Below are 27495 nucleotides of genomic sequence, written 5' to 3'. Positions count from 1 at the left end.
CATGTACTCTTATGTGACTAATACTGTGGCAAGTGTTATGCCTCACACTTTGATTACAAATTTCACGGTCGACACGTTTTATGATTATTTGCTAGCTTTTAGCGACTGACAGCTTGGCGCTAGTGGTTATCTACTAATTTCACTTAATTTCCTACACTTCGATTTCGAATTGGAAGACGAGAGCAACACATATACATATGTATGCGCTCATACAGATATTTGCCTTTCTTTTTTTACATTTTTTGTGATGGTATGGAAACTGTGGCAACAGTTGTTTTTTACTCGTATGTATTTACCACGCTGTGAACTACGATGGCTGTATATACACTCTCAGATTAGTTCTTTTAAGACCATTCAGTGAAATAGTTGTCCCATTTCCAATTTCATTGGTTTCATTTATAATAATTGTTCTTACACCATTCTATATTATCCAGTCCATAAATATATCGAGTCATTCCATACTTCTTTCAAAATCCTTAATTATCACTAATCCGGGCAAAAAGTGAGTTTTTCAATCACAGTGATCACACTCTTTTCATTATGGCCTAAAAAATCATTCTAGAAAGGCAATCAGAAGAAATGGACATATAGGTATATTGCTATAAGTGTATGTGGCTGTACATAGATCTGCAAATATAGTGGTCCAAGTATTCCACAAACTGTTACTCATAACATTTCACCTAAGACACAAAGAATGACCGAATACATTTACCAATCAGAGGAATTCTTCCGATTATTATGTTTTTTCCTTGGCGGCGTTCATCCCGAGACCTTACCTGAAACCCAAATAATTAAAATCAACAGAAGTCGGCATCAAAATTCTAAAAATTCCTATTTGATAACTCCTCTGCCTCCATTCACTAAGAAATCGGAAATCCTTAGTTCAAATCCACGACATGAAATCAAAATTCATTAAATCAATTAGAGTTAGTTGTATGGTACTCCCATTTGAGATTAAATAGTCTCATGAAAAAGACTGTGTCAACTATTTTACTGCTGGGTAATCATAATGCATCATGTAAATATTGAATATTTCATTATTATTATTACATATTTCATTTTGCATAAAAACCAGACAGTCTTGGTATGGTATTGCACGCTCTTTGACTCTCGGTGCAGAATGGACAAAGATTCCACAAGCAAAAGTGAACAACTGAGAAAGTATGCCGCGGCGTGTTCACTAGCCACCACAATACATATATATCATCGTACATACATACGGTTAGAGAGAAGTCTCTGCTTCATCTCATTTATCATTTATCTATATGCTCGTAAATATTTGTAATTCTGCTGCGGCTGGGATGATTTCTCCCAAAACTTCTTCAAATCGCAAACAAGTATGGCAAGTGACTCCGAATGAGTCGCCAGTCTACGTAGTAGGAGCACTTCGATCCATTCGCCAATTTCGTAGGATGCCGCTGTTGGCCAAATCGGTTTAAATTGTTGTTGTGTTGTTTTGAGTCTTGATTGCGGCATGTTGACAGCTGTTGGCGTTAAAAGTTGCCACATTAACTGCCTGCCATTCGCCGTTTCCTGTCTCCCGTTTGTTGTCCGCATCTGAGACCAGCTTATTGTTGTTGTTTGATTGCTTTCTTAAATCCATTGGTTTTTTTTGGTTTCATGGTTGAAACTCACAGACACACTCATATAAAAGAAGTGAGAAGCAGCTGTTGTATCTGCGAGCTGTTTCCTCAGGAAAAAAGCGCGATAAACCAAATGTCAACAGTGACTTTAGAAACAAAAACAATTCGATAGCAGACAGCATCAACAAAGCTGCCACTTAGCTCTTGCAAGTAAGGAATTTGTAACAGTGCTTTCTTTTCTGCGAATTTCCAACAGATTTCCAGTTTTCATCTGGCATTTCATATATAAACACATATTTATAAGAAACGCTCTCGCGGCAAACTAGCAAGTGTTAGGCTTGCCTTGCAACATTTCTCATAAATTTATTATACTTTTCTTATCTTCATTCTCTTTTCATTTTCTTTTCATACCTATTTTCACACAATTTTTTATTTTCTTCTCTAAATGCCTATAGTTGGAAAATTCAAACTGGAAAGTACTTGCAACATGCCACTTGCCACAAGTCACATATGTATGTAATTACTAATATGTCTATATGTTTGCAATCTAATGTTCGTTAGAAGCAACTAATTGTTGATATTTGTTTTTTCAACTGCTCTCTTGTTGCTGTAAATTTGATACCTGTTCTTTCGTTTGCTGCTAATTAATGTTTGGTGGCGTTTTAGTCTCGCCGCGTTGCTGCTTTAATTGATGGTAATTATGAGTTGATTGACAGCGAAGAAATTGCTAAAAGCTTTGCTAAGTGAAAATTTAGAAGTATTTAATTAAATACCGTTTCACTTTGTAAATGGTATACAAGCGGGATTTGGAAGTTTGTAAATTATTTAAATTAAATAAATGGACAGTTTAACGGACTGATTAAACTATCTTTGTTCACTGCCACATATTTGATACGGTTTTTCTTGTTTTACTGACAGGTAGCAACATTACATCTGATTCACCTTCCCAAAACTCATAGCCTTCCTAGTTGTTTCTTATATTTGCAATATCACTACTATTTTATGACTCGTAGAGTTGCAAATTAGAACCACAATCAGAATCATAACTATGATAGACGTGAGAGTTCACAGTTCTTAAAATACTACATAGTTTTAATGAAGCGGGTCCAACAAATAAACCAAACGTAAAAAAAGACACGCGAAAAAAAAATTATTGTTTGTCATATGAGTCAATTCTGATTTCAAAACAGTATTTCTTACCGACTGTTATGAATATATAGATCTCCTTGTCAACGTCCGATTCCATACCGAAATTATTGATTAAGTTGTCAGATATATTGGTAAAATAAGGTGGATATTATTTTCTGATAACAATTTGATCAGCAACTGGAAATCGATAAAATGTCTTCAGTACTTCCCCTAGATCCTTTTTACTTAACATGATGATTTCTCGACTTCCGACGGACTTTAGCAAAATAATACGAAAAATATTTGTCCGACGTTAAGTTCACGTCACGAAGAAACAAGGTGTGATTTCTTGCTAAAAGTTGTTGAAATCGACCCCTACTTCCTGCCTTGCTCCAGTTTTCGATCTTTTGGATGAATAAACCCATTCACAACTTCGTCGAATAACGAATGTTGACTTATACAAATTGATTTTACAAATCTGAGAATTGGCGGGAGGATATATTGTTGGGCTGCAAATGAACTGAGGGCTTATTTTTTGTTTTTAAGTTCTTACAAGCTTACTCCCGGTAATACACAAGTTGGCTTTGGTTTTCATTTATAAGATAAAAATTATGATTTTTTTTGGTTATACTGTTTTTATCTTAACCATGCGTGAAAGATTATTATATATGTTCTTATATACTCTCTATAGCATATATATTCTGAACTCCAAAGTAAAACAAGTATCAAGAAACAATAAGCAAGCAAGTATAGAGAGTAACAAAGCAATAAACTCAAAACCGTACCGGTTCCAATTAATGTATATCCACTTGAAATACATACACTCAATATATACATACTATATATATCAGATAAACCCACAGACATACTCATGTATACGTACAAAATAGTTAGTTTGTCAGCGCATAAATAATTTTCGCTTATCAGTTAGCGTACATGCTATTTGCGGCATTCCACGGAGAGCTACAAGAGGGCGCAGTGATTAGAAACTCTTATATTTCCACTCGCGTCGTTCCATGTCTTCAAGAACTACTTTCGCGTGTTTGTAAGTATGTCGAAAGAGTGGCGACAAAATATTTCGCTTTGATATGGCGGTTTTATCAAACTCTTACACAAACAATGCAAATACAGAGTTACAGTTCTGCTACATAAAATTGTAGTGAGTGATTGATTAGTTTAAATAAACAGTTTTTGTTTGTCATTAAACTGAAAGGATGTGTAATTAAAAAAGATTTCTCAGCGGTGTACACTTATCAAATATATTTTCAAGATAAAGGTTATTAATACTAAAATTTGTAAATATTATAAAAGACTCAGACGTTGATATGCTTTTTATGATTTTTTACTACCTAACATATTTTTAAGATGGCTTGGTAGTTCAGATGTTCTTGAGAACCCATTAGAATTTTTGAAAAACGAACTTAAGATTAGTCAGAAACTACTCTGGTCCTACTTACTTAGAGATATGTTTAGAAGAAAGCATGGATTTAGAAATCAAACGAATTTGAATCGAAAGACATTTTTTCACCGCCGAAAATGTAATAGCTTTGAGAAAAAAAGTTTATAGTGACTCTCGGAGATGGGAGCAAACTTACTCACCGTATTTGTATGAGAAACCTAATTATATCAGGAAGTTTGAGAATTTCAAGAACGTCGCTGTATTTTTATTGCTCTCAACTGTTCGTATTTCGATTATACACTTGAGTGTTTATTTTTATCAGTTGTACTGCAACGCCAGCAGACTTCATTCAGTCTTCAAGCTAATTTGCTGCTTTGACTGTAGATAAAAAAGTTGTTAATTGGCAGTTGAGTGTAATTAGACGGTGGCGTCGGAAGTTTGTGTGGCAAAATAATTAAAAAAAAACCTTTCGCGAAATGTAAAGAAATAATTAAGCGCAGTTTAAACGAATCGACTAGAACGCGTTGAAGTGGGCGGAAGGATAGCCGAGGTGCTGGACACCGTGAATTACGTCGCTTGTGGAAATTTATGCAAAAGATAATATGTGTTAAAGTAAAACTAACGGAATTAGTGCTAAAGTGTAGTGAAGAAATAAATGGTTTAGAGTTGCCAGATATGTGTGCTGAAATTCAGTTTCAGAAACGGAAGTGTAAGATAAATTAAAATATATTTCTTTAATTGAAAAATATCAACAAAGTAACAAAAATAAACATTTATTGTTAATTTTAATTATGTAAGTACTTGATTCTAGCTTTAGAATCACATTAACTGTATATTAATATATCTACAGTGTATATACATTTTATCTTTTATTTTCCAATACATTTCTATAAAATTTTAATACAATTGAACTTGCGCGTGCTGTTGGTTTTTCTTACACAATCCAGCTATACATATTGAAAAGCCTGATAACGGTTTGTTGTAGTATTAAGTGCTTCAATAATTATGTACTTTAATGTGTGGATATCTTTTGATTTTTTATTTTATTAATTTATTTTCTGACACATTGCGATTTCACTGAAGAAGCAATATCTAATTAATCGTACAATTAAAATTATTGCCTCAAGTATGATTTGACATTTGACATTTGACATTTTCGAAAGATTTAATCGCCCCTAATTGAGAAGATGCCACTTTGATATATACACATAAAAAATTCTTAAGTAAATTCAAAGATAAAAGTATATTCATATAATATACGAGTATGCATATACATATTTTAGTAAGTCAGAGTAACTCCTCGATTTATAAGACTATAATTTTGTTGTAATTTTTTATAATATAAATACATTTGTTTACTGAATTTTAAGTTTTCATATTATTCCTACTATATCATCTTTCAAATGAGTATTTTGGAACATAGCACTAACCTCATAAGTATACTTTTAAACAAGTAAGGAAAGGCTAAGTTCGGGTGCAACCGAACATTTTATACTCTCGCAATTTATTTATTTAATTTGATTAAGATAACACACAATTTGACCCATATGTACGACATAAAGTTCAATAGAATAACGAAAATCATCATAAATAGAATATGGGGACTGAAGAAATTCCTGACCCGATTTCACTCATTTCCATCACCAACATACATTATATCTAAGATTATATGCTCATTTAATTTGGTTAAGATATTTCACATATTAACTGATTTATAAGCTATTAAGTCCATCGTATTTTTGAAAATCCTATAATTAGGTATACGAGAGCTAGGGGAAGTTATGACCCGATTTAAACCATTTCTGGTACATTTTATAAAAAAATCTGAGTGCAACTTCTTTCTGCCATTTCTTCTATAAAATTTAGTGTTTCTCACGTTTTTCGTTAGTGAGTTAACGCACTTTTAGTAATTTTCAACCTAACCTTTGTATGGGAGGTGGGCGTGGTTATTATCCGATATTAATCCGTTTCTCAAAATAGTACAGTAGTTGAGTCACACAGACCCTTTCAAGCCAAACACATTTAATTTTAAATTCTATAATATCTTATCAGGTTTTTGATTCGAGTGGGTCTTCCAAAGATGTGAGATTAGTTCAAAGTTGTTTATATGTTGGTTTATTTATGTATTATTAATATATGTTAATTTTATTTTGTAATAATATCCAAAACATTCTCTGCTTTATTGACTAAATTTTCCGTTTATGACTTGGTAATTTCTTCAAGAAAAGTTAAAAGCATATAGTTAACTTTACATATAATTCCAATTTTTCTTGCTACTGACACAGTAATCAGCTTCACTGGTTAGCATAATCAGCCAGGTTCATTTTAGTTTTGCATCGAATTTCCAAAATAAGTTTTACAGCTTAACTACGAAAGAACTGCGAGACTAATATTCACCAAATATTGTATAAATACTCATTAGCATTTCTCCAAAAGAATTATATTCCAATGAAATAAATTCGATGCTTAGGAAATACCCAGTCCGATTCAAATTAATCACTGAAGCGTGTGTCCTTGAGCCCGCAGTGTATACACCCATACATACATATAGACTTAGCCTACTGTGAATAGGTAGGAATCTACATGCAATAACTCGTACCCATTAATTATGTGCGACAATGTTGTTATTGTTGTTTTTGAACTTATTTTAGAGCAGCGTCAATGAATTAACACTTGATTGTAGAATTGTCAATCGAAGCATGCCACAAACCATTCTGCTTTAGCTGCCGCACAATTTCATGCAAAGCTGTGATTTACACAGAAGAAATGCTACATGTTGCTGTTGTTGTCACTGATACTGTTATTACTACACGTATTTACATTTAGACTACAGACAGTGGTTCAACTTAGATAAATAGGGGAAAATCATAGCAAAGGGCACCCACATACACACATAATGAAGCTAGTGTGCATGCCAATTCATGCATAATTAACGATGTGCGTATAATTAATCAATTCATCAGCCTCAACAGTGTAAATATAAAAAATATATTAAGAAAAATTCAATGTATACATATATATATTTGTCTTTATGTATGAATATCTCTCAGCTAAGCCTGGTTTATTGCTGCTGCCTTATAGCAGCGCACTTCATCAATACCGTCTGTAATCAATGTTCCGACAGCAGCAGACACGCACAGCACAAAACAATACCAACAATAATTATAATAAAATATGTTAATTATTTGTTGCCTGTTCATCAACGCAAAGCATAAAGTATCAACGGGTTGCTCATCGCAAATCGCAATTTTAAGCAAAACATGGCAACGACATGGCCATCAGTTGAGCACTTAATGCTCACAACCATAAATATTATGCACCCACTGACCGTGTAAAAACACAAAACCACGGAAAACAAAAGCAATGTGTGCATAAAATAATTAGTAAAGAACTGTGTTGATAAGGGGACAACAAGCGAAGTATTGAAATTTCATGATAGCTTTCTGCACTTATTTCCAGATAAATTTAAAAGTATGTATTTTTATTCAATTGAAAATCGTAGAAGCATTTGTTAGTAGAAAACAGTGCTTGATTGTGTCATCAACTTACTTTCTCCGATCAATAGTCCCAAAAGATGTGACATTGATGCCATCCAAACTGAACAAATGTGAACACGACCATTCACCATTAATGAAATTGATTAGTTAAAATAGTGTTTCTGAGTATTGTTTAAATCGTAACGCAATTCAAATGTTTGTTCCATATTGGGATTGTGTGTAGGTATGATGGAATGGAATTATATCCTAGTAGCGCCCAATGTCAGATCTGTGATAAAACTTTGACTTTATAAATCAATTAATGCTTAACACTTTTATATTTTTAAATTACCTTAAAACTGAACTGAAATCCTCATTATCAACTTCTGCTTATCTGGTAATTTATTTGTTTATTTATTTGCGGTTTGTCGCATTTCAGAGCGCCAAACAATAATTAAATACATAACTTACATTCCAATTATGCTGGTCAGCCTTTTACCTTAGCTGTCGCCGTCAGTCCACTAATTACACTCTTAACTGGTGACTAACAGTTGATCCTTTAACAATGATGTCGCAGCTTTTAATGCTGTTGTTTCATAATTAATTAAGGTACTTTTTTATTGGAAATATTTCACAATTACTCTTCATTATGTCTACGTTTATTTAAAACAGGAGTGACAAGTGACATTGGTGTTAATATTGCATGATAATAAATTCAATATAATTGATCATATTTTGGTTGGAGTTCGTTTTTTTTTATAAAACAATGTCATCCATTTGCTTTCGGTATTTAAATTGGTTTTATTATTTGAATTGTTTACATTTTTTCCATATTTTTTCCACTTTATGGTGTACTCATACAGCATGCATTTTCATGCATATTAATAATGCATTTTTATCATTCTAATCAATTATTACTGTTTTATGATATCAGAACGCTTTTTCATGTTTTAATGTATTTTTTTATAACCATTCAATAATTTTAATTGATTCAATGCAATTTTAATTATAGTATTGCTCTCTGCTGTGATTTTTCATTATATTTTGAACTTTCCGCTGTGATTTTCAGAAAAACAGTTAGCATTTGAGTTGGATCAGATATTCAAATTTTGGTACAGTGAAAATTGAGCTTGGCCTTTGCTTCTAAATCTAGGTGCTAGGAACTTTTCAACGTTCTTCTGAACAATATTCTCGCCTTTGGATTTAAATTTGGTTCCTTCTAATTAACTGTTATCAAGTTTTGCAATTGAAAAGTGGAAACACATCATCACTGCTTCTAGTCTTTAAATTTTTAAGTTTACAACTTTCGGTATTTGAATATATGGCAATATGTGCGCAAGCAACTTTTTTAATCCCCATTAGGAAATATTATACATTTTATATTAGACCACATGAAGAATGGACGGACTTTTTGGGAATAAATCGGAAGTTTTTCTAAAAATAATAATTCTCCAAATTAAAATTGGTAATTGGTAAAATATTATTTTCAAACCAATTTCGTTATATCTTGTTCATACAGACCACTAATTAAGCAATAATTAAGATAATATCAGATATTATATACCATATAATAGAGTAGTTAAGGTAAAAGTGCTTACATTTAATTATGAATTTATTTCCACCAATTAGCATATGGTCTTATGTGTTTTCAACGTCAGAATAACTAAGTGAATACTAAACTATTTAGGAACAAATTACATCCCATAATGTATTTCTGTGAATATGGAACAATTAAAAATCAGTGGTTCATAGCATGGTTCATAAGCGACGACAACATATTTTCCAACGGTATAAAATATTTTTAACCCAAAATTTCCGACCGGGTTTAAATGCAGTACTTTATCTATAAAATACACATATATTTTGTCAATTAATACCAACACTTCGCTTATCAACGAACGTGTCAAACGATGAATGGTAAAACAATTTGGCTCACTGTCATATTTCTAAATAACAGTATTATATTCAAACATGTTTTCGCTAAAAGCAGTAATTTGAACTTATGGCTTATCTGCACAACACTTTGGAGTACTTCCGCAAGCGGAACCCATTACTAAAACTATGTATGTGACTAATGAGTAAATATTGTATGGTTGTTATCGATTCGCCAATTTTTGGGAAAATAAAAGCCAATCAAACAGAGCTAAAGCACTTATACTTACTTGTTTGTGGAGTAAATAGATATTATTAGAAGTATTCTGTGAAATGTAAATATAAGTATGGTAATGAAACTATGGATTTTTAAATGAATCAAAGCGTTGTTCTTGCCCTCGGTCTCTCTCGGCTGTTTTTATGTTTGTCTTCTAATTTTTACTTAAAGCTATTAAAGTTATTATATATTGAAGATATCTTAGTATTAATTTCCACACTTACGCGAGTACTGTCATAGCCTTTGTCTATATTAAGTAATAACATTATCTATATCGCTGATTTTCCGTTTTGCCGATCAGGGCACATGATATGCCCAGCAGCAGATGAAAAGCATTAGTGTGCACTAAGGTACTCTGAGGCCAACAACACACCCTACACCGAGCAACCTCTACGATGCTCTTCGTACAATTCTGTCCGGCTATCGGTTGATCAATTTAGCCTCGCCATTCAATTCGCCTTTGTGGTTTCACCTGACAGCCGCTTCAAAGATCTTCCAGCCAACATTTACGCTCAACACCTCAGGGAAGTTAGCAAAAACTGAAACTGAACAACAACAGCAAAAAAACAAATCCCTTTTCAGCAGTTTGTTGCAACACCTCTGTAACATCTCTCCACACAACACTTGTAAGTCGCTTAGATTTTTCAGTTTTTTCATTTTTTTGTCGTGTTCTCGGTTGCGCTTCGGTTAATTTCAGTTTGTTCACCAACTAAACTAACCATGTGTATTAGCCATTGCACTTGACTGCAATTGAGTTTGTTGACCACACCAAACGAACAAAAAGTCTAGGTAAGTATGTTCTGCATAGCACAGCATAGCATAGCGTAACATAGCATTATAGCAACAAAAAGGCGTAGAGTAGAATAAATGGCACAAATTATAGCTGCATGTCTACGTATATAACTATATGAAAGTGTTTGTATGTCTGTAAGTGCAAGTACTAATCAACAGATTGCGATTCTTCTTAACATAGCTCTTTGTACTTTTTTACTCTCTTAGGTATGCATGTATGCATGGTTTAGATATGTACATTAAAGTGCATTTGAAAATAGTTGGTTTCGCTTCCCGTGGTTGACCGCCAATAACCGGTTTGTTTGTCTGTTGACTTTTTTCATTGAATTCAAATGCTTATTCACTGTAAGTATTTAAGCATTGTGCGCAAACGCATATGCCAATGATCTGAAAGATTGTAAAAAGGTGCAATTTTTACATACACTGATAACATTTTTTTTATCAATTATTATTGGTTATATAAAATTTTAAATATTAAGATTGTTTTTGGGAAAAAAATACTTTAAAACGAATGGAGAAATGTTTAATTAAATTATTTTCAAAATTCTTAATTAAGTCAATTTTTGTTAATTGTCTTAATTTAATAACTGACTAAATTAAGTGACTTGGAATTCGAATTTCTGTAATTTAATCCCTAGTTAATTTTCAATTACCATACGCTGCTGTAATTAACTAATTACACAATTAGTATTTAAATGTCATTAAATTTACATGAATGTCCTTCTTGAATGACTAACTAATTGCACACTAATTAAATCATGTTGGAGCAGTTTTAATTGTACAGTTAAACGAATGTCAACAATTTAATTATAAATTATTTCTGACAGTGTCAAACCCGTTTATTACTATTCGCTGTTCTCTCCATATATATCTAATTTCCATCTGGTCTATGGTTAGTATTGGAGGTCAATAACTTCCCTTTTTATTTTGTCACATGTTTCTGGCAAAAACTAGTAACGCATATGAATATAAAATAGTTGTAGCTATTATGATGGTGGTAACGATTTCACGTTTAAAGTCCTCTCTCGACGAACAAAAACCAAACTCTACAAGTCTCTCATCATTCCCGTCCTACTTTACGGTGCAGAAGCGTGGACGATGTCAACATCCGATGAGACGGCACTAGGAGTTTTCGAGAGAGAGGTTTTGCGGAAGATGTATGGTCCCTTAAGAATTGGCAACGGCGAATACCGCAGACGATGGAACGATGAGCTGTATGTGTTATTCGACGACATAGACATAGTCCAGCGAATAAAAAAACAGCGGCTACGCTGGCTAGGACATGTTGTTCGAATGGATGAAGGTGCTCCAGCTCTGAAAGTATTCGATGCAGTACCCGCTGGTGGAAGCAGAGAAAGAGGGAGACCTCCACTCCGAAGGAAGGCCCAGGTGGAGAGGGACCTGGCTTCGCTTGGAATAACCAATTGGCGCCAAACTGCCAGAAGGAGAGATGCGTGGCGCGCTGTTTTGGACTCGGCTATAACCGCGTAAGCGGTGTCTACTCCAGTCAAGAAGAAGAAGAAGAACGATTTCACGTTAGAGGGCTTTCGCGCAAGAATTCTTAATATAACCATATTTGGTATGAGAGAAAGTGGAACAGTGTGGGAATGAAATAAAAGTAATGGTTTTTGATGTAATATCCTTATAACCTTTTCACTTAGGAGCCTATTGATCAATTAACTTGCCTCTGCTGATTAAAATGCCTATTAAGATCGATTTACCAGACAAAATAAAAATATCCATTAATTTTTAAATTAATTTTAATCGACTAGAAAATGAAATGCAACTCTACGAAAAAGACCGTATTTGTAATTATATATACGTTCTTTGTGGCAAAAACTGGTTCCTCAATCAAAATTTTAATTGATCAATTAATTTTAATTTTATTATTACAATATTTCTATGAATTGTGAAACTTTTGCGGAGATAGATTTGCCCTGATATATTGAACCTTAGTTAGTATCTAAAATAACTCTTAAAAAGTTTGTTTCAAAATCGAGCTTTGGTAGCTTAATTGGTGACAGATTTATAGTTTTTTAATTTACTAACTTGAAAAGTCAAATCTTACAAAATGTTTGTTTTCCATTTCTATTCTCCTTTTTTAATAATCATTCCTCATTTTCACTTTCGTTAGTTTAATTTTCTACAACATCTTATACTTTATTTGTTTATTCTTTATCTCTTTAATGTAAGCTTGTTTCATTTTTCCACCGTCGCTTGCCATAACATCATTAATTATAATTGCAACGAACGTGCTGCTTCTAGCCAATCTCGTTTTACCCAGCGCTATCTCAGTTCATACTTCGCGACAGCAATGTAATAGTCTGATAATTATTATTTATTCTGTTTTTGCACGTTCATCTGCTTTTAATTTATCTGCATTAGTGGGTAATGGCAATTATGCACCACAGTCTATAGTTTTCGCATTTTTATTGTGGTTATGTACCTACAAATTATTTATCGTTTTCATAATTTTATTTTTATATTTTATTATTTAATAATAATGGATTAAATAATTTATAAGAAATAATACTAAGGTTAGCACTTTTTATAAATAAAAAAAAATAAAGGAATATAAATACAAAGATTGTGGAAGCATTCTAACTGTTACAAAATAATATAACTTTAGTTAGATGGTTGCCACCTGGGTAAAATTTAACACAAGTATATTGTCAAATGAATGAAATATTACAATAAAAAAAAAATACTTGTTGAAATATATTTATTAAGGGTGCAACCTCTAGTATCATTTACATTTCTTTATTTAATTCAATTCATGATATATTATATATCTCCCTAAACAAAACCAATCTGTGAAAAATTTATCGAAGATATTTTTAAGAGAATTACCATTTGCTTGAACAAATATTTCTTCTCTAAAACAGATCGCTTGCTCGCTTTTACCTCATTAACCGCAACACCATATATCAATTTTATATGCACTGTCATCTTTATAAAAAAATTTTTAAGATTTTGCGCTATTAGTCATTCTTTCCAATATCACTGCCCTCATTCCACAAATATTATCACCTAGTTGCAACTATCGAACGCGTTCACTAATTTATTTAGTCACTTATATGTTAATTAAAAACATTCTTATGCCAGTTAATTATCACTACAACAACACCAACGCTTTCTCATTACTGTTACTCCCTTACTCACTCTCTCTCTGTCCATATGCGACCCACTAGGACACTACTATACTATCAATAATCTCAGCACAACGATAATCGAAGCAATTAAATATGACATAGGACAGCATGAAACAAAGTGTTAAACTAAATAACCGTAATATGGGGAAAGAATGCGCACTAATATCCTATATATGCACTATTTTGCACTTTTGCTGCTCAATCAGTTGTCACGATGTAATTTATATATGTCAATCGTAGCTGTCAAAACGGTTAACGAATCAAAGTACGGATGGAAATGAAAGTTGCAGGAAGTAAGTGCTGATGAGGGGAATGATAATGGAAATCCGATAAATAGTTATTTACTTGCTGGTATTTTGTCAACTTGTGGATTGAGTTAGGGTTTGTAATCAATTTGAATTACTTGTATTTATCTTGACTATGCATTTTTTCTTTTACGAGTATTCAATGATTTAATGGTCTGCACTCGACAGCGAAAAGTACTCATTGTTTGTTTAGTTATGCATGAGTTTCCGGAACACTGCTAATAATCTAACGTGACGTTGTATTATAAGCCTTTGGTCTGTTCAATAATACAAATACAAATCGCTGTTATGCAGTGACCACACAGTCAATTATTTCTTTACAATCTTTTTGAAAAACAGAACTTTCACTCCAAACATCAATAGCATTTTAAATATAATTAACTTATAATATTAATGAATTCATTGTCGGATGGTTAATATAGTTATACCATCTGTCAGAAATTTTAAGTCAATAGTAAAATATAGAGAAATACTTAATATTAAAAATATTTAATAAATCTACTAAATTAATGTAATTTGTGAGATGGATTACCACAAGTAAAATAGTAACCTTAAAACTTTAACACAAAGTTTCAACATTCAACCCAAGCGAATGCAAAATGCTCCACTTTTGTTTAACTCATTCATTTTCTTTTTTTCTTTTGCAGATAAATAAAAACAACAACAGCGCATACAACAAATGAATCAAACGAAGCAGCAGTACTGAAATGAAAATAAAAATTTTTTGTGAAAAGCACTAAGGAGAGGACATAAAAGTAAGCAAAAGACAAGAGTCCTTTTACTAGCGCGAGTATCTGAATTTTGTCAGAGCGGAGAAAGCGGGAAAGTTATGAGGCAAAATTGAAGGCGACAAGCACACACATACATACATATGTACTAATGCGATGAACCGAAAACGACAATACGGTGAAGGTCAACACAATGAAAGCGCAACAGAAGAAGAATAAATAAAAGTGAATGTTGAATAAATAAAAAAAACGTGCACACAACAAAACGAACTAGTGCATAACGAAGAAAAGGCAATAAATACAAATAAAAAGCGTGAGCAAAGAAGCAAAACAGAGACAGAAAGCTCTTTGCAGTTGGTGATTTTTGTCCATATTTCGTGTGATGAAGTAACCGTGAAAGACGCACGAAGAAGATTTCAAATTAGAAAGATACACAAGAGGAGTGAGAAAACAAAATAATATCTGAGTGTGAAGGCGAACAGGATATGGTAAACAGCGAATACCATTGACGTGGAAAACTGCAATCGTAAACAAACAAACAGAAAGCTGGAATTAAAAAAAAAAATACACGAAAACTTGTACATTGACAATTTTTGTATATTTCCTACTAAAAGTCTTCAGAAAAACATATCAATTGCATTTAATTAAAAAAAAAATAATAATTTTTGAAGCATATCTCCAGGCGCAAACCGTTGTAATAATTTCTAGTAAAGACACAAATGCATTTCAGTTAAAAAACTATATACATATATCATTGATCATCGCTTAATAAAACAATACCAACCACACAATTGCGATAACAGCAAGCATTCACTCACAAATATAACAACAAACAATTATAAACAAGTAAACACAACGCAGCAGCTTTGCAAGGTAAATGAAAACCGCCACTAAGCAATTATCAACTAATTGAGGCATATATTTAGGAGCATAATAAATATATTTCAAAGCCGCGCTACGACTGTGAAGCGACGCGGAGGAAAGAGGTAAAAATAACCCATTTTGACTGTAAAAGTAGAAAACGAGAGCAGTCGAAGGAGCATGCTAGCCATAGGGTCAATGCATTTAAATGAAATATTGCCAATAAATAGGCGCACAACATTGGAATACATCAACTTCTAGTCAACGGCGCAGAGAGCGCTAAAAGCACTACAAAAATACAATCACAACAAAAACGAAAAATTTAGACACAATTCACACAAGCACAAGAAATGGCGTTCATTTGGCGTCGACGCTCTGCGTCCATTGTGAAAATCGTTGCCATGCTCACCGCCATCTGGTTCACAGTGGCGTTATTCCTATACCACGATGACTCTTCACAAGGTGGCAGTAGCAAATGGAACGGCATATCGCTGGCGCTGAAAAGTGTAGGAGGTGGCGGTAACGTCGGTGCTGGCGCAGGTAATAAACCCAGCAAGAGTGGAATCAAAAAGGTGCCCGAACAGGATGGTAAGTTGACTGACGCTTTAATCATTTTTAAAAGTACATATATACAGTTAATATATACATATATATATTTATTTTATACTTTGTTGGCGTTTAATTTTTGCAGTGCCTGGAGAGCTACCAAATTTTGTTTTACATATTTAAGCCATTCATAATGGTAAAAATGGTTCAAACGAAAATTTATTGTTAAAAAAGACAACATAAATTCATTTATTTAAGATTTTTAACTCGAAATCAATTATAATTGATTACAAAAGGCATAGAAACGAAGTGGTAAGCAAAATATTTTACGCAGATTTAAGTATATTTCCATCAAAGAAAATGCTGCAACACTATTGCGCATGATTAAGAGGATATTTTAGCCACAATTGTGCCTGCTTGTTTGAACATCTGGGTATTGCAACATCTGGACTTTAGCATTGAAGATTCCACACAATCCTCATCAAAATGGTTGTTTTCAGGATCTAAAATGCTATAAAATGAATATTATTTTCGTCCGTTTAATGGTAAGGCCTCAATGAAGGTTAATCAAATGCTGCGACAGCAGCAATTACAGCTACTAACAGTACATACCCACAAATCTACTTCTAGATATTTACAAAAGCGCAAGACTTCAAAATACATAGAAATAATACATAAACATGCAAAGCACAGCATGTGGCATGCCACATAAAAAATAATATTTGAATTGTTGCATTGTCAGAGGACGCACTGAACACTTTCGAAAGACGCGCAACAAGAAACTACTATTCTTATGAAGTATATATATATATGTTATCCACTGGTTGTAAAAGTACATATATTCAGACATTTGTCTACTTGCAACAGCGCTAGCTGCAACGTCTTCACTATTGGCACAACCACTTATACATACATACAAATAAATATTTACCCACATAAATATATTTACATATTTATATATGTTTAATTTCGTATCGTTCTTTACTACATCTGTCAATTGGCCGCGAATGCTTGTCTTCCACAATTCATCTGTCGGCTGGCGTTTAAAGTTTTATCGTTTTTGGTAAACGATTAAAGCGCGATTTAAATGCGCCTTCAGCTTAAATTGCCATGCCACGCACTTCAGTTGTTGCTCGCGCCATAGTCAGCCACTGTGGCTGCCACATGCCACATTGTGCTGGCGGCGGCACTTGGTTGGCAATGATGTGGCAGTGAAGTGTAAAATGATTGCTGTTGTTGTTGTTGTTGGCATGAATGTAATGTTGCAAATCACTAAACGCATACGTAAGCGCATGCATCCAACCACAAGAATATATTATTATTGCCAACTGTTGCTTATTGGCTATACTCAGATGGGTGGTTGTTGCTTCTTTGTTGTTCTTGTTTTCTTTATAACATTCTGCATTTTTCTATATTTGTGGTTGTAACTTTTAATTTGCCTATTCATTTTTATTGTTATTGTTGTTGTCTCTGCATTGTCAATGCATTCGCATGACGCTGATTTACTAGCGTTAACAGCCGACACAAGCAATTATGCAGACAAATGGTTTTGAGAATCCGTTTTTTAATAGTTGCCTACACATTCTTCTCCTTAATTACCTCATTTTATTGAGGGAGCATGCGGACAGGTACCACTTTAGGCATTTTTAGTACAACGAAGGGAATCTAGGCGACGAGCTACAAGACGAAATGTATTTCTTTTAATAAATTTTAGAAGAGACAAAGTCAAAGTCAAAACATAAAAAAAAAAAATTGGAGAAGTGAGCAGATATCGTATTTGTGTTTTTTTTTAACTACAATGAAAGCAAATATTTTAGTAATTCTTTCTCTCACTCACTGACTCTTTTTGTGCATTTGATGGTATCTTTCGCTCAATAATGAAAACATCTTGAGCTCAATACGGTTAATTATTTTTTTGTCTGCTCCAATGAATAAGGTTCCAATAGTTTCGCAATGTGTAAAAGAATTTTTAACAGCAATTTCTATTTTAGAAAATATTGGTCATAGAACAGTAAAGCGTCTCAGCGAAGAGAACTTATGTATATTTAACGTATGTTGTAACGTATCGGCAGAAACAAATACCTCTGAGGAGTGCTCCCGATTTTAGAGTCATTGGTTGATGAAATATCCAGGGCCGTGTAGGTTACTCTTGTCACGTCCTCTCTCGTATATTGCAGAAGCTAAGAGAAATGCTGACCCTACATATATGCAAGTTTTGACCATTGAAGAGGTTGTATGCATGATTTTGCTTCAAATAATAGCCCAGCCTTTACCAGGAGACGTCATCCTTTTGAGCATTATTCGGGTTCCACTACATATATGTACACCACTAACTCGCATAATTAAATCCTTAATTGTGTTTCCAAGTCAACAACAACTTAACTGTCCACACAGATAAAACCCTATGGGCTCCACTTAAAACTATAAAGTAGTGTCAATGCTGGTTAGATCCCACGCATTATCAAGTTTAATATTAGGAAAAGAAGAGAATTTTACACACTGTGAAATACATACATAATTTTGGTGCTTTAGTTCCACATTATGAGCTTTTGTTTCTCAGTGTTCTTGTTTTGTGGTTAGTTGCTGCCCCTAACTCCTGTTGCAACAATAAAATGCATTTTCTGCCATCAACAGCATTCATAATTCTAAGCGTATGCGAGCGCTGCGGGCTAATTCGCAAGTGTGTGTCATGCCATATATGGGGCATTCTATGGAAAAAAAGCCACTTGAAAAAAAAAGTTCTTTATTTTCTTTGGCAATGATATATCTTATAGTACATGTAAAACCTAAAATAAAACATTTGGTTTTAGGTCTGTGTAACGCGGGGTTGCCATATTATAAGCCAAAGTTTTATGTAAAAAAAATTTCGAACCGCAATAACTTTAAAACTAATGAACAGATTTTAAAACACCATGTGACTTTTTTGTACAGAATTTCTCAAACTTTAAAACTGTGTATCGTAAAAACTTTTAAAATTAATATTTCATAGCAAAAAAAGAATTTTTTTTTTAATTTTTAACAATTTATGCCCCCTTCGATTTTTTTCGAAAATATCCTTTGTGTATGTGTATGTATGCCCAGACTGCCATTTTTTTAAGAGTTCCATACTTTTCCTACTATTGGCGGCAATAATAAATGGCTTCGTGGCAAATTAAGCGCAATAAAAAGTAAAGCAAAATGCAGCAAAAATGGCAGAAAACCTGAAATTAAGGAAAATCATCATTGCATATTGATGCTTGGAAACTGATTGCGTTAAATTGCATTGCCAATTCTGATGGCATCGCATGCTGGCGCTTAGGGCCAGCAGAAGCAACAATTCGCTAAAACTGGTGGCGGGTTAAGAACAAATTTTGTATGGTGGAGAGATAATTGCATAATTCAATCACTGATGGCTTGTGCGGAATATGACGGTGTGATTAAAATATTTTACAAAAACCATTTTTAAAGTTGTTTTTCACTACACTTGTTATCATATAGGTATTATAATTGACACAAATCTCCTTTCAATAAAAAATGTTCGCTTTTAGCGCTTCATAAATTAATTTCCAGAACCTACTAGTCCTAACTGGATATCCGTCTGGCAGTTTTATGCTAACTTTCCATTAATTTATTTCCAGCTTGCAATTATTTAAAACTTAATATGAAAATTATTCCATTTCGCAATTAACGCTTCAATGCGTATCGCTTGCCAACCACATTCAATGGCCGCTCCAAAAACATACTTCATTCATTAAACGAGTGTGTATATTACAAACAAAGGTTTTATGAACGCACAAAACTATGCTATGGCAAAAGCCACAGCAAACAAAACACTATAGAAATGCTTGCAACAAAAGCATAAATAACGCAAATGAACTCGAAACAGGCATTTCAGCATTTTTCCCACCATCCTAACCCGAGAATTTGGAACGAAAGTGAAATAAAGCACGATTCCTTATGGAACCATTTCAATGAGAGACAGAGAGTGAGAGCGTACTACATTTATAAGCTCATAAATTATATGATGGAGTTGTGTATATACATACATAAGTTTATTTATGAAATTTTGTCTTATTATGTGTATGTGTATGAGGGCCTCATAAATTCATTGATTTTTCATATTCTATTACCATTCAAATTTTTGCTCTATTCACGTTTTCAACACCATTTAATTTACAGCTGCTCTATGCATTTTTTTGGTTTCTCTCGATTTTCTGATTTTATGCTGGTGAATTTATTGCAATTTTATTTGTTGTTGTTTAAATGTGTATGCCTACTTTTCCACTGTTGCGTCTTATCAGAGCAGTAAGAATGCTGCAAACATCTCATAAAATTCAATTTGAGTCCATATTGTTCATATACGTATGGATATTACATACATACAAAATTAATATATACAATTCCTTTATACTTTGTTCCGCCGGATATGGAGTAAACATGTACATCTACGAGCCCACTGTTATTATCTTCTTATTATTTTCAGCATATAAAAAATAAATATAGCAAATTAACTGCATGCATAAAATAGCAGCTCAGGTCCAAATGTCCTTTAAGCTTTTAAGCGGATTTACGCTGCACAATAAGCTACTTTTATCCAAGCATGGATATACTCACATATATAAATATAAATGTAATCACATACGATTTCATAACAACACTTGTTTTTATTTTTTCTTTCGCTTCTAACCACATACATATAATATAACGTTATTAAATATAAATTTACGCCTTATCTTTTTCACAGTTGCCAAATCCCTTATGCCGTTTAATCTTTGTATGCAAGCACGCAACAAACTTTATTGTCGCATAACCATTGTTAACAATTTCGAAACTTTTTTTGCGCTTATTTTTATTTATTTCGTAATTTTACGATTTTCATTGTTTGGATTTCATTGTCCAATTTTATAGAGATTAAATGAAATATGTACACTTTATTTCTATAAAATAGTTTCAGTGTGATAAAGGATACAGTTGATTGTACACATTTAGAAATACATATAAATACTGGCGCACAATTTGGTTTAGAAAATGATAATTTTTTGGTAAAATATGTAAAATAATAGATTAGTTCGTTAATTGAAAGTGAAATTTAAGATTCCTTAAAAGTTTTGGTGAACATCCGTTTACCATTTTCTGCTGTTCTTCGAGAAGTTAAAAAGAGAACTCTTTTAGTATTTGAATTAAAATATTTGAATATTTTTCTTTCATTCTTGATAGTTGCTGTAAACACCCAAACAATTTTGGTCGAGTCCTTGCATCACTTCTACTTTTTTTCTCTTTTATTCCTCTCTATTCTACTATCATCGTTCCGCTCTTCATTGATTTTTAATTCATTGATCTTTGTTGAACTATAAAATTTGTTGATATATAAAGTTTGTAGATAGATAGATTTTTGAGAACGAACATGGTTGGAGACATGCAACATAAAGTGTAAAATGTGTTCATCGATAAAAGGACAAAAGACTAACTACAAGTTATTTTACTTGGAAACGTAAAATTTGAAAAATATGTATAGCAAAAGTTAAAAATCGTATTGGTCGTGACTCCGGCGAACTACTTTTTTTTGCCAAATTCTAGGCAACATAAAATGTATTAACTTTATATTTCCCATGTTCCCTTTACTCACGTAGAAGTGTGTTGATTTTCGAATTTAGTGGAAAGTATTTTTAGAGGAAAATAAGAAATATCTTACATATACAATTTTTTAATTTTCCTTCAAATATAGCGCTTTCACATTATAAAAACATTTATTCTGTGCTTGGTAATACACACATTTATATAATTTTACCATACATGTGTTACCATGTTGCATGCAACAAATATAATAAATAACAAATCTCATTTGCAATCATCATTTTGCATTTGCGTTGGGGAAAATTACTCAACTGGACGCCAGAGCTCCTATCCTAGCTCAGTGACGCCTTAGAGTATGCTATAAATATGCAACTATATGTTATAGTCCCCCAAAACGCCAGACATAATGTATCTCCACTCAATAGGACAACTAAACAGTCAGATATGTATGAATAATACAGTGATTTTGAAAAATCGCATTCCAAAAGGAAGTAAAAATTACGGAACAGTAATGGAAAAAAAATGTGTAAAAAAGTGATGAATGGAAGTATGTAAAGGAAATCTGCAAACAATTATGAAAATTGGTCAACACTAGTTGTCGAAATATCAACCGAGAGTAAAAAGTGAAAGATAAAAGCATGACAAAAATACAACAGGCACTATATTTGCTTTCATTGTTTTTGTGCTACTTCAGAGCCGATACATTCGTTTAGGGTTATCTGTTGTGCTTCTTTTACTTTACTTTATCTAGGCAAAAATAACACACTCGGCTGACTTGATATTGACAAATAACTGAGCATCCATGAAAGTCTTATTAAAAAATATTTTGAGCAAATAAGTATTCATCACGCTTATGGACTGGTCATGTATTCAAAAATACTTTGGCAGCTTTCTATGTTACTTTTCTTCTATATATATGTTTGTTTGGGTTTGTCTGACGGCAGTCAACAAATTGTATTGGTTGTTCTTGCAAATAAATTGAAGAAGAAGTATCAACAGTTTGGCAATTTTTCAATTTTCGTTTCATGTTTTGCTATTTTCCAGTATCATTGCCGGATCCAAGAGATGCATAGTAAGTAAAAATAATACAAATATTTAACTATTATTATTTGAAAGAAAGTGGTACCGAATAAATAGATGTCATATAGAGCAGGAAGATGTTAGATAACAAATTTTTAAAATAATGATTTCGTAAATTAAAATATAGGAAAAGTTGTTGTTGACCAAAAATAATCGGTTCAGATCACTTTATTTCGCTGAAAGTTAAAGTTCAAAATCTTCTACGTAGAAATAATGCTATTGAGCTGAAGTTGTAGGCTTTTGAGAGGTCAAGTATTAGTTAATCATATTTGTAGTAGTTGACTATCGTTACAGATCGATTACATATCGATATCGTTGATATTGTCATATAATTGTGATTATCACTTATAAACAAGTAAGGAAAGGCTAAGTTCGGGTGCAACCGAACATTTCATACTCTCGCAATTTTTTGAAAAAATTTAACCAATACATACATATATGCGGAATAAAGCTCACCGTATTTTTGGAAAACCTATAATTAGGTATATGGGAGCTAGGAGAAGATACTTTTGAAAAACATACAATGAGGTATATGGAAATGTTATGACCCGATTTTAATAATTTTTGAAACAGAGACACACTATTAGAAGAAAACAATTTCCTCTGAATTATATCGAGATATCTGAGAGATTTACCAATATTTTCGGTTAAAATGTATCCTTAGGCGCTGAGTTCAACACGTTCGATATCTGGGGCCTTGAAAAGTTATGGTCCGTTTCCGACAATTTTTTCACAAGTGAAGCCAGAGATGATATGCACTAATTGTGTAAATTTTTATTCCGTTATCTTCATTGGTTCCTTATGTTTACATTATAAAGTGAAGGAATAAGATGGATTTCAAAATTGAGTTATAAGGAAAGTAGTAGTGGTTGTGAACCGACTTCGCCCATTTTATGTCCGTGTTATCAGGGTGTCAAGAAAATATTATATACCGAATTTCATTCGAATCGGTCGAGTAGTTCCTCAGATATGATTTTTGACCCATAAGTGGGCGATGCCACGCCCATTTTCCATTTTGTAAAAAAATCTGAGTACAACTCCCTTCTGCTATTTCTTCTGCAAAATTTAGTGTTTCTGGCGTTTTTCGTTAGTAAGTTAACCCACTTTTAGTAATTTTCAACCTAACCTTTGTATGGGAGGTGGGCGTGGTTATTATCCGATTTAAACTATTTTCATGATGTGTGGTGGGGTATGTAAGGGACCCGACTGCAGAAAGTTTGGTTTATATAGCTTTATTAGTTTGCGAGTTAAACACAAATAACCGATTTGCGGGCGGGGCCACGCCCACTTCCCCAAAAAAAATTACATCCAAATATGGCCCCTCCTAGTGCGATCCTTTATTCCAAATTTTACTTTTATATCTTCATTTATGGCTTAGTTATGACACTTTATGTGTTTTTGGTTTTCGCCATTTTGTGGGCGTGGCAATGGTCCGATTCTGATTTTCGAACTTGATCTTCTTATGGTGCCAAGGAATATTTGTGTCAAGTTTCGTCAAGGTATCTTAATTTTTACTCAAGTTACAGCTTGCACAGACGGACAGACGGACAGACATCCGGATTTCAAATCTACTAGTCATCCTGATCACTTTGGTATATATGACTCTATATCTAATTCTTTTAGTTTTGGGTGTTACAAACAACCGTTATGTGAACAAAACTATAATATTCTCGTAGCAACTTTTGTTGCGAGAGTATAAAAAGAATATTTACACACCCAAAACTAAACGAGTTAGATATAGGGTTATATATACCAAAGTGATCAGGGTGAAGAGTGGAGTTCAAATCCGAATGTCTGTCTGTCCGTCCGTCCGTCAGTCCGTCCGTCTGTGCAAGCTGTAACTTGAGTAAAAATTAAGATATCTTGATGAAACTTGGCACACTTATTTCTTGGCAACATAGGAAGGTTGCTTTCGAAAATGAGCAAAATCGGACCACTGCCACGCCCACAAAATGGCGAAAACCGAAAACACATAAAGTGTCATAACTAAGCCATAAATAAAGCTAGGGAAATAAAATTTGGTATGAAGGATCGCACTATGAAGGGGCATATTTGGATGTAATTTTTTTGGGGAAGTGGGCGTGGCGTAATGCAGTCCAAAAATGAAAGAAATCGGATCAAAAGCACGCCCACCACCCATACAAAAGTTAGGTTGAAAATTACTAAAAGTAGGTTAACTCATTAACGAAAAACGTCAGAAACACTAAATTTCACATAAGAAATGGCAGATAAAAGCTGCGCTCAGATTTTTTTACAAAATGGAAAATGGGCGTGGCGTCGCCTACTTATGGGTCAAAAACCATATCTCAGGAACTACTCGACCGATTTCAATGAAACTTGGTTTGTAATAGTTTCCTTACATCCCAATGATATGTTGTAAAAATAGGCCAAAGCTTCACAACCACGCCTACTTCCTATATACCAGAACTCTGAAGACGATCTGAATAGTTTACTTTAAAATATATAAAGTAAGCACTAGTGAAGATATCGGTGCAGGACTTTGCACAAATACTATGTTAATAGTGTGGCAGCCCAATTTCAAATATCGCCGAAATCGGACCATAGGTATTTAAGGCCCAATATATCGAACACGAAGACCTCGGTGCTTCTAACCTAATTTTAGGGTTTCCAATTTTCAATGGACTTTGTACAATATATTTGACGAATATGTGGGTCAAATTGTGTATTTCCCATTTGCACAGGTGCAAGGAGCCTGGTCGTTATGTGGACAATCTGCCCGCCACCGATGTCATCATCTGTTTCCACAACGAGGCGTGGTCGGTGCTGTTGCGTACAGTGCACTCTGTGTTGCATCGCTTGCCGTCGCATTTGATTAACGAAATTATACTCGTCGACGATTTCTGCGATATGCGTAAGTTGCAACAACAATATGCACTTTATTGTTATTTTTTAAACTGTTGGTAATATGTTGCGCGGCGCATGCGTAATGCTTTGCATTTCAATGCAGCATTTTATGTGCGCACATGCCGCAAAGGGGGGCAAACAGACTCTCCAAGCAATTTGCAATGTAATTATGCATGCTTTTTAGCATTTTTATGCAGTTTTTCTTGCGTATTTTCTGTGCACTTTTCTTCAGCCACTTTTTAATGTGCCATTGTTTTTGTTGTTGCAGCACATACCAAACAACAGCTGGAAGATTACTTCAGCGCCTACCCGAAGGTAAAGATACTGCGTGCCCCCAGCCGTGAGGGCCTGATACGAGCGCGTCTGCTTGGTGCGCGCTATGCCAAAGCGCCGGTGATAACGTACTTGGACTCGCACTGCGAGTGCACAGAAGGTGAGTGTGTGAGAAATGATTTATATTTGTGGGCGAGCGGGCATTTAACTTTAATATATGTTTTTTTTATTCACAAAACCAATGTTTAATAATAGCAATTTGCAAAAAAAGAATATGAGTCAAGCAATTAAAATTTAAATGACATTAAAACTAACCACCACTTTATCAGAACTTGTTTATCAAAAATATGAAAACAAATTGATAAAAAGCATGGAAATAAAAAAAATTGAAAATTTAATTAAAATATCGTGCTATTTTCATACAATGAAATAGTTCAAACTAAAATTTAATTACAAATAATTCTGGAAAGCTTTGTATTTCTAACCGCAAATCTGCTAACACTCATAGCCCACTTGACTCAGCTGCATTTGATGCCGCGGCATGCAATCGGCAGAATTTGTTATCAAAAGCCAATCGATAATATCATTGCGGTTAACCATTTCTGTTGCTGTGAATTGCATTTGGCGCATACTGTTGGTGTTTGGTAAAGCTTTTAATTTGTAAAGATTAAATTTCATTAAAATATTGCAGAATAAACTACTTCTGCACTACTACTGTGCTTAGTTGCGCAGTGGAACAAAAGTGGTTTATTCAGTTTCCAGTAACTTGAAAACTCACCCAATTCTTTTTAAATGTTTATTTCTTACTTTATAAAAAAATATCGGCACATATTTGTTATCGCAGAGTTGTATTTTATTTTCAAGTCAATTAAAATTCAATTATAGATTAAAGTAGATTTTTGTTTTATATGGTAAATTGATCTTAATAAGCGTTTTAATCGAGCAGACGCCGGTTAATTGATCAATTAGCTGCTGTCTAAAAACGCTATATTCCAGCGATCATGTAAGCTAATTTGTGATTTACTTGTGGAATTAACAAGTTAATATGGATACACAGCTACCATATTGCATTATAATCTCATAAATAATTTTTAAATGCTACTTCATTAAGTGAAACTTGTGGGTGTAAATTAAGTACTTATATATATGTAAATGAAGCTCTATTAGGAACGAGGAAATTAAAAATATTGGATTGGAATTTCGAACATGCTGCGACTTAATAAGGTCGCTATTCAAACGATAAATTGGCACCTAGTGCTAAACAAGGTTTTAATCAAATAATATTCGAGATGAGATTACATGACATAGATTGTCAATTGATAGATCGGTTTCTCGCTATGTTTTTCCAATATTTAATTGATACATATTCCAAAATCTTTGAATATTTGTGGCTACATATTTGAGTTTTGTTTGATTTATGCTACTCGGTTACCAAAGATTTTTAAATTATTTTCTGCTACAAAAATGCTCTTTATTATACCTTATTCAAATTCGATTAATTCACAAATTTTTATCAAATCACTGTTGAAAACTCGTATGTTTATTAGCTGTTTTAGCTTCATAAAATTTTGAGTCTGGCGAAACGAACAATATTTGGCATAAGCT

General features: G+C 33.3%; 1 protein-coding gene across 4 annotated transcripts in view; it reads left to right on the top strand.

The window, feature by feature from the left end:
• The window catches only part of LOC105220130 (putative polypeptide N-acetylgalactosaminyltransferase 9), a 250015-nt gene that overhangs the window by 57115 nt on the left and 165405 nt on the right, over positions 1-27495 (top strand). Inside the window, exons 1-3 of one of the 4 annotated variants that reach the window (XR_008472082.1) lie at positions 4431-4903; positions 14632-16161; positions 25886-26050. The exons of 1 other annotated variant lie outside the window; for it this stretch is intronic. Coding sequence is in view for 1 of the 3 variants with exons in the window: in XM_054235282.1 (XP_054091257.1) it covers positions 15924-16161; positions 25886-26050 (403 nt within the window). In the remaining 2 variants the exon portion in view is untranslated. Of the gene's footprint in view, positions 1-4430; positions 4904-14631; positions 16162-22778; positions 25625-25885; positions 26051-27495 lie in introns of those variants that run through there. 2 more of the 4 variants (XM_054235282.1, XR_008472083.1) reach the window with 2 other exon arrangements.

Source organism: Zeugodacus cucurbitae, chromosome 6 (assembly GCF_028554725.1).
Source record: "Zeugodacus cucurbitae isolate PBARC_wt_2022May chromosome 6, idZeuCucr1.2, whole genome shotgun sequence".
Classification (NCBI taxonomy): Eukaryota; Metazoa; Arthropoda; class Insecta; order Diptera; family Tephritidae; genus Zeugodacus; species Zeugodacus cucurbitae.
Note: the sequence above shows the minus strand (reverse complement) of the source record. Positions and strands in the feature narration are given on the sequence as shown.